A 15,376-nucleotide genomic window follows, 5' to 3' on the forward strand; every position below is an offset into this window, starting at 1 on the left:
ACACACTACAAACACACCCATACACACCACACACACACCACACACACCCCATACACACAACACACACGAACACCATACCACACACACACAAACCACACACACCACATACCCCCACACACACCACATGCCCCCCACACACACCACACACACAAACCACACACACACCACATGCCCCCAAACACACACCACACACACGCCCCCACACACAACACACACACACAACACACATAACACACCTCACAAACCACACACAAAATCCACACACATGCCACACACAGAACACACACCACACACACACAGGGCACACACACACACACACACACACACCATGCATTGCAACTCAAATCAAAACAAACCGTGGCTGATGCTTTCTGTGATGGAGGAGTTTTTAAAAGTATAGTGGAAAAGCAAAGGATGAAAACATTCATTCTGATGGAGAGGTTTGGGGAATCCCTGAAAAGTTGAGAATAAGGCACTCAACATGGAAGGCGCAGCCCAGGCATAGAGGCAGGGAAATGATCTGGGAATAGCAAGAAACCAGTGACTGAAGGTGAGCATGCGTGGAGACAAGAGTTTGCTTTCTGGGGGGATGTGACAAGCCCCTGGAAAGTAAAAGCCTCAGTTGTTCCCCAGGTTCATGGTCCCCATGCTGGGTTCCAAAATCAGAGGCAGTGGTAGGGCTGGAGGATCTGCTGGTGGGGCTAAACCTTTGCATGGACTTGAAGGGCTTGCCTGTTACCATTCTTCCCCACAGGTTGAGGAGCGTCAAGATGGAACAGAGGAAGCTGAGTGACCAAGCCAACACTCTGGTGGACCTTTCCAAGGTGAGTGGCAGTGTCTGGAGACATCCCCTAGAACACGCAGACACTGAGTCTTCTCAGGCTCACCTGTGAGTCCTGGCTGGGTTCGCACTGGACAGCACGGGACCAGGCAAGCAAAGAAAAATTTCTGCTTGGTTCAAAAATACCTAGGCTCAAGTTTGTTTCATTTGCAATCTACCGGTATGTCTTGTGGGCTTTTGAAACTTGGTGTTTGTTTCTTAAGTGAAATCGCTCAGGTGTGTCTCTGCGTGAAATTAATGAGCTGACTAAACCTTTTCCGTGTCATTTTATGAGCTGCACATTGAGGGACTCCTGAGGTTGGGCTTGAGTTTGCACGGCTGTGAAGCATGCTAGCAAGGACCAGACGGTAACGATGGCCATGGTAACTGCCCAGGTCACACCGGTTTGCTGTAATACTTGGAAGTTCATTTTTGTGCATCCTCCAGTCCTTAACCAACTAGTTTTGCTGGCCTCAAATTGGCGGCAGTGGTGTGTGTGTGGGGGTGCATTTCTTTACTTCTCAAGAGGCAGCCTACAAGGAACATGAAGATACCCAAAAAGAGAGCCCTCTTTTGAGAGCCCTAGGGTGTAAGGCTCGCCATCACTCTGCCACTCTGTTTCTGGCCCTGAGCTGCCATAAATACTGTAAGGAAACTCCTCTTGCAAATCACCCAGGTGAGGGAGCCGAAGGCCACACTGCTGGCAGAGCTGAGAGTCGGTGCCACTGAAGAAAGGGCCTCCCCCTCCTCAGCCCCCTCTCCTCATTGCCTCTTGATAGGAATTGTATATTAAGTGTACAGCCCAGGGCCAGGCTGGCAGAACATTCCAGCAGATGTCAATTATCATAATGGAACACATTCCCTGGGTAAGCAAGAGAAACTCCCTCAGGCACATTAAGCACCCTTTGAAAAGAGTGCAATCAGAGAAATCACTAGTTGTCGGGCCACGTGCAGGTGCCTTGTTTAATAAAGGGATTGAACCAAAGAAAGGGCCTTCTAAACCTGTGAGGACTTCAATCGGGGAGTAAGTGGCTTGGCACATTTGGGGAGAAGCCTCCAGGCCTGCGTGCCTTTGGAGGAGGCCGTTCACGTGGAGTGCAGGGTGGTTCCTAGGAGCCTGGGGTGGGAGTGGAACGTGGGCATGCAGGAGAGAACTCCCTCAGGTTTTTGGGTGTGTTGGTTTTAATATCAGAAACCCGCTGGGACTCGGTTTAAAAATGGAGAAATCTATTCTAAGGATATAAGGGAGTCTCATTCCAGGCAAAACCTCAAAGGAGACATGTGGCCAGACTGCAGGAAGGAACTGACTCGAACTAGACCTGGGAAGCCCCCACAACCAGGAGGTCTCTCACCATTTCTTCTCTGTCCTTCTGTTTAAGTGACTGCTTCAGTTCTCTCTCCCTCTCCCTGTCTCTCTCTTCCTCTCCGTCTCCCTGTCTCTCTCTTCCTCTCCCTTTCCCTGTCTCTCTCTTCCTCTCCCTTTCCCTGTCTCTCTCTTCCTCTCCCTCTCTCTTCCTCTCTTTCTCTCCCTCTCTGCCTCCTGTCCCCGCGACAGACTGTAACAGGCTCCAATTCAGAGAGTACATATAATAGTTTTAGCCACAGGTAAAGACTAATTGGCCCCCTACTAGTCTTAATTCTAAATTCTCAGAATAGAAGAAATGATTGGCCAATTTGGGCCACGTATCCACCCTGGGACCAATCGGCATTGGCCAGGAAGAGGGTCATATGGAGCAAACAGGGCTAGGGGCCCACCTGTGAGCTTCAGGAATAGCCCAACAAAATGCCCCAGGATGTTTCTTCCATGAGTAGCAGTATTTCCTGTTTCTCCTCTCACCTTGCAGGACATGCTGTGACTGATGTTCCCTGGGGACATCAGGCAAACCAAACTTTCTTTTTTTCTTTTTTAATTTTATTATTATTACACTTTAAGTTTTAGGGTACATGTGCACAATGTGCAGGTTTGTTACATATGTATACATGTGCCATGTTGGTGTGCTGCACCCATTAACTCGTCATTTAACATTAGGTATATCTCCTAATGCTATCCCTCCCCCCTCCCCCCACCCCACAACAGTCCCTGGAGTGTGATGTTCCCCTTCCTGTGTCCATGTGTTCTCATTGTTCAATTCCCATCTATGAGTGAGAACATGCGGTGTTTGGTTTTTTGTCCTTGCGATAGTTTGCTGAGAATGATGGTTTCCAGTTTCATCCAAGTCCCTACAAAGGACATGAACTCATCATTTTTTATGGCTGCATAGTATTCCATGGTATATATGTGCCACATTTTCTTAATCCAGTCTATCATTGTCGGACATTTGGGTTGGTTCCAAGTCTTTGCTATTGTGAATAGTGCCACAATAAACATACGTGTGCATGTGTCTTTACAGCAGCATGATTTATAATCCTCTGGGTATATACCCAGTAATGGGATGGCTGGGTCAAATGGTGTTTCTAGTTCTAGATCCCTGAGGAATCGCCACACTGACTTCCACAATGGTTGAACTAGTTTACAGTCCCACCAACAGTGTAAAAGTGTTCCTATTTCTCCACATCCTCTCCAGCACCTGTTGTTTCCTGACTTTTTAATGATTTCCATTCTAACTGGTGTGAGATGGTATCTCATTGTGGTTTTGATTTGCATTTCTCTGATGGCCAGTGATCATGAGCATTTTTTCATGTGTTTTTTGGCTGCATAAATGTCTTCTTTTGAGAAGTGTCTGTTCATATCCTTCGCCCACTTTTGGGCAAACCAAACTTTCAAGCCTGCATTTCTGCAGTGCCACCCACGGCCTCTTGGAGAGATGGGGCCCACGGAGCAGACCGGGTGAAGCGAACCCCTCAGTGAACTGGAAAGACACTCCTGTGAATTGGGTGGGGGAACTAAGCCGTAAATAACCCAGGAGCAAGTTACCTGGAAAGAAAGAGTGTGCAGGAAAGGGTTAAGGGAAAAATCTGCAGAACCCCCGTGGGGAGATCTGGGGAGGAGATGAACTCTGACATTCGCCCAGTCTTTGTCTTTTCCTCCCAGGAGACTCACCCAAGGTCCTGGCAGCAGCTTAGCACACTTCACACTGGTCCATATTCCCCCTGGCATCCTGTCACCAACCAACGGAACAGGGGGAGACAATAACGCTGTGTTCTCTCTCTTTTCTGTCTTTGTGCTGTAGCCTCCCAAGTCAGCGCCTTCCCACTCCTGCCCTTTGGTCCTCTCTAAATTAAGAATATGGCATGTGGCCTCCGCATATTACGTCTGTATTGAATTGCTGTCCTATAGGCTGGCAGAGCTGGGAGGTCTTGGAGTCTTTCCCCGATTGCTTCAATTACTTCAATTGAAATATAAAAATAATTCCTACCATCGGAGGCTCAGGTGATCGAATAAGATGATATCTGTGAAAATGCTTTGTAAACTATAAAGGTTTTGCAATTGGTAGTTCTGATTATCAATATAGATGAGGAAACCAAGATCCAAGGGAACAAAGTGACCATCCCACGGTCAGGCAGTTGGTGAGCACCAGCGTGGGGGCCACAACCCAGGGGCCTGGACTCTGAGTCCAGAGCTCATCAGGGTGCCCCTGCGGTCAAATGAAATGGGTGATTTTGCACATTCCGGGAAGAATGTTTGCCTCGAGGAGTTTCTGTCATGTTGATTAATAAAGGGAGTACTTTCACTTCTAAAGTCACCCTGTCCTCCAAGGGCATCCACGACACGGTGTCCTGCTCTGGCAACAGCAGAGCTCATGGGAGCGGGGCCATCTCCATGCCACCTTGTGACCTTTCCTTATGCTGCCCCAGTGAATTTCCTCGTGGGGCCTGTAGTCTGCTGGGGAGGCCTCACTGCATTTTGTGCCCCTGCTCCCCTTCATTCTTCTCTGGCTTCTCACATCTTCTTTTACTCTTCTTTTTTCCTCTCACCTTACTTGCTGCTGCTTTGGTCCCTGGGGCATAAATCATTTCCATATCTTCCTAGAGTAACCTGAAATTTCACATGAAATAGGATTGGGGTGTCACTGGCAGATCATCAGAAACCCAAAAAGCCACAGTACCTCAGGGATGACCAAACAACCACCGGCCTGGCCCTCTGCATTGCTGCCCCAGGAGCCTCACTCCCTGACACGTGGGAGGCTGAAGATGCTTGTGAATCTTGTTCCCAAGTCTGATGTACACAGCCAAGATGGCATTTGCTAATTTGCTGTGAGAAAAATATCTGTTGCATAGACTGGGACTCTGCAGACCAACAAGGGGGCCACAGGATGTTGGGGAAGGAGCACTGGTAATCGGCCGGCACCCCTGGAACACGAGGAGTCAGTGCTGAGTGCAGGAGGGGTACTGGGGAGCTCTCAGGGGAGCACCCTCAGGACCCCTGCCAAGGAGTGAGGGAAGCAGGATTGGTCAGTGGGAGGGTTTGAACTGTGATACAGTCAACAAAGACCTCAGCCCTTCAGAGTGGCCCTTCAGGGATGTCCCACCCTGAGGCATTGTGGATCAGGCAGGCGAAGGGCCACACCTCAGCAAGGCAGCCTCCTTTGGCTAAGCACTGTGCCTGAGAGTTAATTCACTTTACATCCTGTCTGCTGGGTTAAAATAGAGGTTGGGAGATGTGCAATAACTCCTAACTGTGTACAGTTATTATTAACTCCAATTTTATAAGGCAACCGAGATTGAGAGAGGCCAGGCGCCTGGCAGAGGGCACACTGTTAGTGAGCTGCAGATGTGTACTTGAGCCCTGGCCTACTAATTATACACCCACTGCACTGTCCATTCCCCACCAGCGTCTCCTCTGGAATCATTAGATGCCAGCAGCCATGTGAGCTGAGAGGTTGTGGCCCTGTGAGAACATGAGACAGTTTAGAGACTCACTTTATTTAAGAAAAAAAAAGGGCCACTTTTTTCCCCTTGGTGCATATTTTCTAATAAAATGCTGTCATTAATACTCATTACTTTTGTAATAAGAAAACAAAAATGTGCACACTTCAGCATCCCCATCCCCAGGAAAGAAGCCTGTATCCTTCCTTGACCAGATCAGCTGGTGTGGAAGTGGCTCCTGTCATACTGTGGAGGGCGTTTCATTTCTCCCATTGCAGATTCCTCTGTGATGACCTGTCATCTCCCTCTCTCTCGCCTCTCTCTCTCCACACAGATGCAGAATGTCATGTATGACTTAATCACAGAACTCAATGACCGGAGCGAAGACCTGGAGAAGCAGATTGGCAGCCTGGAGTCGAAGCTGGAGCATCTCACCGCCAGCTTCAACTCCCTGCCGCTGCTCATCGCTGACACCCTGCGCCAGCAGCAGCAGCAGCTCCTGTCTGCCATCATCGAGGCCCGGGGTATCAGCGTGGCAGTGGGCACCACCCACACCCCAATCTCCGATAGCCCCATTGGGGTCAGCTCCACCTCCTTCCCGACCCCGTACACAAGTTCAAGCAGTTGCTAAATAAATCTCCCCACTCCAGAAGCATTACCCATAGGTCTTAAGATGCAAATCAACTCTCTCCTGGTCGCTTTGCCATCAAGAAACATTCAGACCAGGGAACGGAAAGAAGAGAGACCGAGCTAATTAACTAACTCATGTTCATTCAGCGTGCTTGGTCCGACATGCCTTGAAACCAGAAATCTAATCTCTGTTTAGGTGCCTCTACTTGGGAGCGGGAAGAGGAGATGACAGGAAGCGACGCCTCTGGCAGGGCCCTTGCTGCAGAGTTGGTGGAGAACAGAAATCCACGCTCAATCTCAGGTCTTCACGCGGGGGGTGGGGGTCAGATGCACTGAAGTAGCCAACAGCGAAGCCAGTCCAGAAGAGGGGTCCGCTGGGAGGGAGGGTTGTGTCAGGCTTGGGGGATGGGCTCTTCGCCATGGGGGTCTTTGAACACACCTCTCTCCTTTCCTTTTGTCTACGGAAGCCTCTGGGTGGCAAAAGTAAAAGAGAGCTGCCCACAACTTGCCAAAACAGATATACTCGAATCAGACTGAAAAAAAAAAGACACAGACAAATAAAAAGCCAGATTTTCCACTCGATATTAATACCCACATAAACCTGTGTGTTTGCAAACGTGTACATGTACACACATACACATCCCACGTTCGCTTCAGGTCCTTTCTTATTTGAGCTTAATCCAAATAAAAAGGGACTTGACACCTTACCCTGCATACAATAGGCACCCCTTACATGTGTTTTGAGTTGGTCTGAATCTGAACGTGGGGTGCTTTCAGTTCAGGTAGTTAGCTAGTTCTGGCCACATTCTGAGTTTCACTGGAGATGCGGATCCCTTCAGACATAATGCACATTGCTTTGTCCTGGATATGCACCTTGCTTGATTTGAAATGGATGCCAAGCCAAAATTGTTGGCATTCAGGAGGGATAAGCAGGCTTCTAAAAATAACAGCATCTGCAGAGTTTTCTTCTTCCATCCAAACAAGTTGTGTTTCGATGGTCCACATGACCAGGTGTATGTCTGTTAGTGTGGAGGGAGAGGACAAGAAATTGTGCATGTGTGTGCAGACATGCACAAACAGGAGCAATCCAATAACACCTTAGTGAATAGAAATATGGTTGGGGATTTGCTGAGCTGTATTTATCCAGCAACAGGTTTCCAGCCCCAGATGTTAGTAGTGCAAAAGGGCCAAGTGCCTCAATTGTGAGCCTCTGAGCTAGGAGGAGAAGTGATGAAGAGTGGCCTATGTGGTCCCTTCTACCTGACCTTAAGTCATCTCAAAATGAAATATTGTGAGAATGAAGGGAACCCTTAGGGAACCTTGTGGGTAAGGTAAGTGGACATGGATTTGTCAGTAGCCTGTTCCTACTGTGCCATGTTAATCTTGGTGCGAAAAACTATTCCAATACATCTCAAACTCCAAGAGACTTCAGAAACATCAAGATTTAGTGTAATGAGCGGCACAGAAAAATGTTTTCATTGCTCCATAATCTGACCACACGTAACATTTGTGACGTGAAAACCATGACTTTCTCATTCTGAGGTCTTTGGTTTCTGCCTGTGGGAAATTGAATGGCACTGTATGGACTATTTCATCTGTTGATGGTAAAACAAAAGGGTGATTTTTTTGCTTGTGGTTGTCATCTTGGGTTTACCTTTGTAAGAAGACATCATCACCATTCTGAAGGCAGTGGCTTGGCATGGAGATTTTCATTCTGTAGCACTGGGCCTGTTCTTCTAAGGACAGCACAAGGTAGACAATTGTAGAGCCAAGGCCACTTTTTCAGGAAGATCTAGTCTCTTGCTAACCCTCTTCTTTCTCTTTTGCTATTGCTGCTGCTCTTTTGATGGTTTATAGTCTTAATGGCTTGCCTTGATAATTCCTTTGAACACTTTCATTAGTTGTTTTGCATACCAGAGATGCCGCACCTGCTGTTGGCTTATTTTTTTACTTGTTCTTTTAACTGTTGATTATCTGAATGTTTCCCCTCCTCCTTGTTTCATGTCCCAAGAATGGTGCTCCTGTTTTCAGTGACAGTTCAGCTGAACATATAAGCAGATGTGTAAACAGATGAAATAACCATGCAGTTTCCTTGTGGCATTAGTTCCATTTCACAAAGTGAAGACCACTGGTGGGCTGATCTGAGTGTGCCAATCCTGATCATTTAAACCTACAGCCTTCAACTGGTGATTCCTACTCACCGTTTTCATTCTGCTATAACCCTGTGATATGTGTGCGTGTGGGTGTGAGTGTGGGTGTGTGCACATATAGAGATTTAGTCTTAATTTCAACCAAATGACATGCAAGATTCCACTGCCACTCTTCCTGGCCAAAAGTGTGCACAGACTGTGATTTATTCATTGTGGTCTGTGACTTTAACCCATCATTGATGCTGTCACTTAGGTAAACCCTAAAGACCAAACTAGCAACACTAGTCAAGGGAGTGACTGGAGTTATTTCTGGTAGCAGTAGCCACTGGCATCCTAGAAACACATGGACATTTGTAGCATGAATTGACCTATTGGTAGTGCAATAGCTATACATGATTTTTATTCTTGGCAAAAGAAAATGCTTCAAAAAAAAAGTGATCGAACCTGCACGTTGATCCTGTAATAGCAAATGGAAGGCTATTTCTCTGTACTAGCATTTCAGCTTTATGTGGGAAAGTTACCCGTTCTCCTGCAAGTACAATCAACCCTTGATGACTTAAGTATTAATTATTCTGGGTGTAGCTCACCCAAGTTTTCTTCCTACATCTTTTGGCTAATTCCACCACACCTCAGCATCACAGTCAGATGGGAAAAGGGGCAGGTGGATTCTCATGTCATGCCTTCTTGTACCTTATTTTCAAGTTTTGTGGTGGAGGAGGTTTAATTATCTGCTCAAGAATCTGGTATATATAGCCAGGTGCGGTGGCTCATGCCTGTAATCCCAGGACTTTGGGCAAGGCGAGAGGATCACCTGAGGTCAGGAGTTCAAGACCAGCCTGGCCAACATGGCAAAACCCCATCTCTACTAAAAATACAAAAATTAGCTGGGTTTGGTGGTGGACACCTGTAGTCCCAGCTACTTGGGAGGCTGCGGCAGGAGAATCACTTGAACCCCGGAAGTGGAGGTTGCAGTGAGCCAAGATCGTGCCATTGCACTCCAGCTTGGGTGACCGAGCAAGACTCCGTCTCGAAAAAAAAAAAAATCGGCTATATGTAAAAACTATTAATTATGTAACCTCACTCCAATACTGTACTGATCAAGATCTGCCCACTCCTAGAGGACTGACCCAATGGCAGATCCCCTACTATAATCTTTCTGACAACTCAGTGACAGGTAAAATCACTCTAATATTCCTAAAATATCTAGACACTTGAATTAGAAATACAGAACCACCCCCACCCCTGCCATTGCTTAAGCCATATTAAAGCTTCATGTACTGTAAAGTCAGGGATGTACTGTGATACTTTAAGACCACTAATCTCAGTGGAATTTCAGGACATAGCATTAGTTGGTAAATTACACCAGACTAGGGGCTCACTCCTCCTTAGATTGAAGTCCAAATAAAAGTCTTCACCTTTGGATCAAAGGCCACATATATATGATCATCATCAATAAATTGTCATAAAGTGTCTATGAACTGCTCTTGCCATCTTCCTAATACGTAACTTCATGACATCATGTCTCTAGAAGTGCTTAATACAATCCAAAAGAACAAGGGGGGAAGGCCCCAAGTCACCACTGACCGACCTCAGCAGGGGCCAGTGGTAGAACAACAATCTTGTGAATTAGGAGACATAGAAAATGTATGCAAAAGTAAATTCCAAGCGCTGAGCATGTACAAGCTATTTTTATTATTAAAAGCCAAGAAGGAAGAGCATTGAAGAAGTAATGATTTTAATATAGTGGGGGATTTCCCCCTTAAATTTTTATAATTTCCTTGTGAATAAACAATCATGGAAAAGAAGAAACCTAGTCATACAAAATCAGGATAAATAAAAATCTTAAGACTGGATCCACATCTTTGGCCAATTCATATAAGCACCTAATACATCAATTTCTCTGTACTTAAAATGAAGAGAATAATTAATATTCTTAAGTACAATGTTTTCAATAGAGAACAAATGAAATCACCTTTGTCATCAACAGCAGCCCAGACTGACTGTATCTAGTTCACACCTTGATGTTACGTTTGAATGCAGTCAGTAGTTACCAAAAAGTAATTAGTGCACATTAAATAGTGGTAAAATCAGCAGGGAGAAATATGGGATTAGCACGTAGTTCCAGAACCTTCCTCCTCCTCCAGAGTGCAACTCAACAAACAGTACACTCCAAATTAAGAATCAATGTTTCATCCCAGGACAAACGGTGTTGCTCCCATCACAGTACCACAACTGAGATACTGTGAAGTCATTGCACTACCAGTAGGTTACTACTCTTTTGAAGTTACTGTTTTTAAATCCTAAAATATGTCCCCAGTTTTCTACATTCATTCTTCTTCCCCTAAGAGTTGCTAGAAGCAGATGAAGGATCCCTATTGACTCTGCAGGGTTTGATTTCAGTACCTTAGACAGCTATCTGGTGACTTCCCGGTAGGCACGAACAACCCCTTCTCTCCCCTTGCAGTCGGTGGGCTTGATGACGCCCCAGACAGTATCCTTTCCTTCTCTACTGCCGCCAAAATAAACATTAGGGAAATGGGATCATTAACACCACTGAGAAAGGAGTTTACAGGGATCGCAATAGTAACTGTCTGCTTGTGGTAGTAGAAAGCTTGTGCCAGGCTGCATGAATAGAAATTAATGTTAAACTCCTGTTAGACAAGTAATATGTAGATTTTTATTGAAACAGACCACAGCTTATTAAAAAGTACTCAGTGCAATGGTATATACATATATACAGATAGAAAAAAAATATAACTGTGATCTTTTTGTCTTACGCCATTACTGGAAACACCCAAATGTGAACTGGAGTTCCCTCTGAACAAAACCATTGTCAAATCTTCAACATATGACCTCCAAATCTAGGTGCCAAGTGCCCTGTGACAGTTGTTTACACACCTGAAAAATGTATCCTGGAAGCTGTAATCTTGGGCCTGGGCTATGTGTTGAAACAAGCAAAAGAGACATCGTGACCAACCAAGCTGGTGGAGGAAAAGCACAAAATTCAACTCCAACCTGCAGTTAGGATCCCAAAGAGATGTTGACATTTATAGCCAAAAAGAAAAAGTATATCTGAATCAGATCGAAGCAGCCAACATCCAGCTTCACTCAAGAAGGACAAGGAATAAACAACATTCTCTAGCTGTGTCATGTTGTCTCAGTTTTTGAATCTCAACCAGGACTGATCCACCTTCATCAGATACGTTTTTTAATGGCGCAACAACTCAATTTTGGTCCCAGACTCTCCATTCTGCACTGGCCACGAGAACAACAAGAGAATGACAGGATGTTAATGGAGGAAACATTTTCATGGCAAGCTCAGAAACTGAAGTGTTTATATTCAGAATCAGATGAGCTTTAATATGAATTTGCATCTTGCCTCTGTACTGCTTGCTATTTTTTAATGATAGGAGAAAGCATAACAGTTTATTTTAAATATGAAATATATTGATATATTATAAAATATATTGTAACTTTCAATTAACATTTTGTATCAAACTAGTGTTTAGCAGGCCCACTGTCAGCCTGCTCTCCCAATGACTGTTTCTGAGTACACATCACTGTTAGTGATTGCCGGGCACCCAGAAAAAGGGTCCTCCTACCACAGCCTACTGAACTGCCATATTCTAATTCTCCAAGGCCTGGGTATTAGAGACAAAAGAACATTATTCCAAGAGTAGAAGAATAATTCTACCCTAAATTCTATCAAGCCATTTCAGAAGAGATTTTAAAAGCCATCACTCCTTTAGTAGCTGTGCAAAGCCAGTTTAATAAAAGTTCAGGCTCTTTCTATATAAATTCAAAGGCCTCATTACATAAATTATATAAGTCTCAAACCTAGCCAACCAGTTTTCCTTTGACAATGTCAGAATTGGACATAAGAAAGAGTCCTGTTTTCCTGTAACTTAAAATACTCAAAATCCTAGGCATTCTGAGTTTCTCCATGTACGTGAAACCGGGGTCGGCTTTCCAAACTACACAAGGCCCAACAAGAGTCCAGTGTGCAGATGTGCTTTTCTAAATTGGCAATACCCTTGAGGGAGCAAGGTTCCCACATGTTTATCAAGGACATGGAGCCCAGCTCCTAAGGGAATGATGGGGGAGCCGGCAGGACATGAACAGCCAGAGCCAGCAAAGAGCCGGGCTGCCTTTTCTGCTAGCTTCCTCTAGCTGGGAGGAAATAAAGGGTTCCTGCTGAGATATTGTCCTTTATAGCAAAATTAAGCAACTCATGGAATCTACACCCCTCTTTCTCTACAGAGCAGCTGAGACATACATGTAGAAGTTCTCAGTTCCCTCCTTCATATGGCTAAGGCACTAATTCTAGATGAAAACAGGATGTGTTCGGTTACAGAATAAAGGTTTTCTAGAATCAGTGAGCCTCTTCTTACCTGGGACCCTCACTTGCTGTTGTTGCTTTGGTGCAATATTGTACAGGTGCAAACCAGGTTGCATCGGGGCAGATTAACTGAGCCTATGTGTCTCTTCCCTTCCCAAGCCCTGAAAATTCACATAGATTTACAGATAGTGCAAATCAACAAGTTTTCTCCTGGGAAAAGGCTGGAATCCTTCAAATTTCAATTTATATGAGCTTAAAGGTATATAAGTCATGGGGCTCAATGACATTAGGTATTCATGCTGTTTGAAAGAGAAATGTCTAAATGCCCGTTTTCAGTCTGTTTGTGTAGCTGAGCCCTAACTTGTACACAAGTTTTCTTGTTATGGAGCTAAATTCTCTCAGTGCCTGTATTACTCCTCAGTTATATGTTAGGCCGAGCTCCACTAAAGCCATCTGAACTCCAGGGCACTTGTTTTTATCAGGTTACTTACTCACCGGATAATGGAAATTGGCTTATTTTCAATTTTACAATTGACTGATGAATGTATCGGTGGTAATTGATTTATTTCTTCACTTTTTTTGCTACTAAATGATTTTTTCTTTTTTTAAATTATTATTATTATTATTTTGAGATGGAGTCTCACTCTGTCGCCCAGGCTGGAGTGCAGTGGCACGATCTCAGCTCACTGCAAGCTCCGCCTCCTGGGTTCATGCAATTCTCCTGCCTCAGCCTCCCGAGTAGCTGGGACTACAGGTGCGTGCCACCACGACCAGCTAATTTTTTTGTATTTTTAGTAGAGACAGGGTTTCATCATGTTAACCAGGATGGTCTCGATCTCCTGACCTCGTGATCCACCTGCCTGGGCCTCCCAAAGTGAGCCACTGTGCCTGGCCCAGTAAGTGCTTTTTTCTTTTGGTTTTTCCTTCTAACACTGCTCAGACCAAGACTTACATTTATAAAGAGCAAATATATTCTGACCTTTCCCCTCAAAGTTGTATTCCATCTAGAATCAAGGAAACAAATGCAAATTCATCATTTGGGGAAAGCAGACCTCTTGACAGTAATTCAAGTCCATGGCTATATGCTAACCCTTGCTACTCAAAGTGTGGTCCACAGACCGGCAGCGTTAGCATCATCTGTAAGCTTGTTAGAAATGCAGAATCTCAGGCCCCACATCAAACCTTCTTCATCAGAATTGGCCTTTTAACAAATCCCCAGGTGACCTGTATGCACCAGAAATATTGATAAGCACTGGCCTCACCTCACCATAGTGATAACCAACCTCGTTAATAATTAGAGAATGAAGCTATTTCTTCCTTGAGTCTCATTTACAGAATTATTTGAAGATGTGAAGGTCCTGAATGATCATAAGGATTAAAAAAATGCATCTTTAAATTCCACTTGAGGTTATATAACTTGGATGGTCTACATCAAACATAATAAAGTCAATAAGAGTTAGTCTTTTTCCGATCTTACCTAAATAGCACTCCATATCCTTGAGCCACCTCAAAGCCCCCATTTTTAAGTTTTAGTCTTTTTTTTTTAGACCAGACTAGCAAAGCCATCAGAATATCAGGTGGAACCTCAGGGCAGGTCCTCTGGAAGGCTACAGGAGTCTCTGCTTAGCATAGTACAGAAATTGTTGTGTTTCTCGATCCTTGTGTTCTTCCCTTGAGGAACTCAGCATCTCACCAGTAAGAACTCCCCTCCCCTAGAGGAAAATAGCAAGAGAAGTTAGTTTAACCATCTAGAAACATTGCTAATCTCCTTGAAAGCCAATTCTCTTACTCATTGCACCAACAAGAAACACTCCAAGGTGGGCAAGGAAAGATGTGAATTCTGATATTGGCGCCATAACTCGATATGTACCCAGAAACAGTTATGTTCTAAATTAATGGCTTTAACCTGTTCATTGTAAAAAGTGCCTTGGACTTCAATCTAAAGAGGTCAGTATAAATATGTATGTGTGTGTGTGATGTGTATGTAGGCAAATATTTACAGATTTATACATACATAGGTGCACACACATATACCCGCACATTCATATATAATATATACATACATATATAAATGCTTCATAATATATCATATTGCTATTCACAGCTCCATTTCTTTTGTCTGGTCCTATGTTTATTTGTTTAGTGAGACCTTTACATAGAGAGGTTCTATTCGGAACATTGATGTATTTTTTGTTTGTTTTTTACTTTTTATTAAAAAGGTAAAGGATATTAAAAAAAAAAAAAAGTCAAGTGCCTGAAGGTTTTGAATGGAGTTATGGTAAACTTTCTCAGGTCACCAAAGAGGAAACATTTTTCCTTTGGAAAACATTTTTCTGTTTCAGTGACTTTGTTTTCCCTTGGTGGTAATGCATAAATAAGAGTGGTTAAAGTGATTTTGTAAGTTTTATTTCAATCCATTTCTGTGGTTCCCATAAGGCAATAGCTAAAAATTTGTTCAGTCTAGTGCCCAGTTTTCTCCACACATCAGCATCAGAAGGGCCCGGTCTTCACATGCTCTGCGTGGTTTTGTTCGCGTTGTTACTGTGTTCCTTACTAAGGAAAGGCAAATGAAATTGCAGGGGCTGGAGCTTAGACCAGCTCCAAATATGGCTTCCTTTTGGTAACACACAC

The 15,376-nt window shown here is 44.4% G+C and overlaps 1 protein-coding gene across 3 annotated transcripts in view; it reads left to right on the top strand.

The window, feature by feature from the left end:
• The window catches only part of KCNN3 (potassium calcium-activated channel subfamily N member 3), a 171,914-nt gene extending 156,776 nt beyond the window's left edge, over positions 1 to 15,138 (top strand). For all 3 annotated transcript variants that reach the window (XM_008970283.4, XM_055101144.2, XM_063599074.1), the window contains 3 exons: positions 755 to 824; positions 5,961 to 6,150; positions 6,453 to 15,138. In XM_008970283.4, the coding sequence (XP_008968531.4) occupies positions 755 to 824; positions 5,961 to 6,150; positions 6,453 to 6,592 (400 nt within the window). In that variant the 3' untranslated portion in view covers positions 6,593 to 15,138. The remainder of the gene's footprint in view (positions 1 to 754; positions 825 to 5,960; positions 6,151 to 6,452) is intronic.
• The last annotated feature ends 238 nt before the right edge of the window (positions 15,139 to 15,376 follow it).

Source organism: Pan paniscus, chromosome 1 (genome assembly GCF_029289425.2).
Source record: "Pan paniscus chromosome 1, NHGRI_mPanPan1-v2.0_pri, whole genome shotgun sequence".
NCBI lineage: Eukaryota > Metazoa > Chordata > Mammalia > Primates > Hominidae > Pan > Pan paniscus.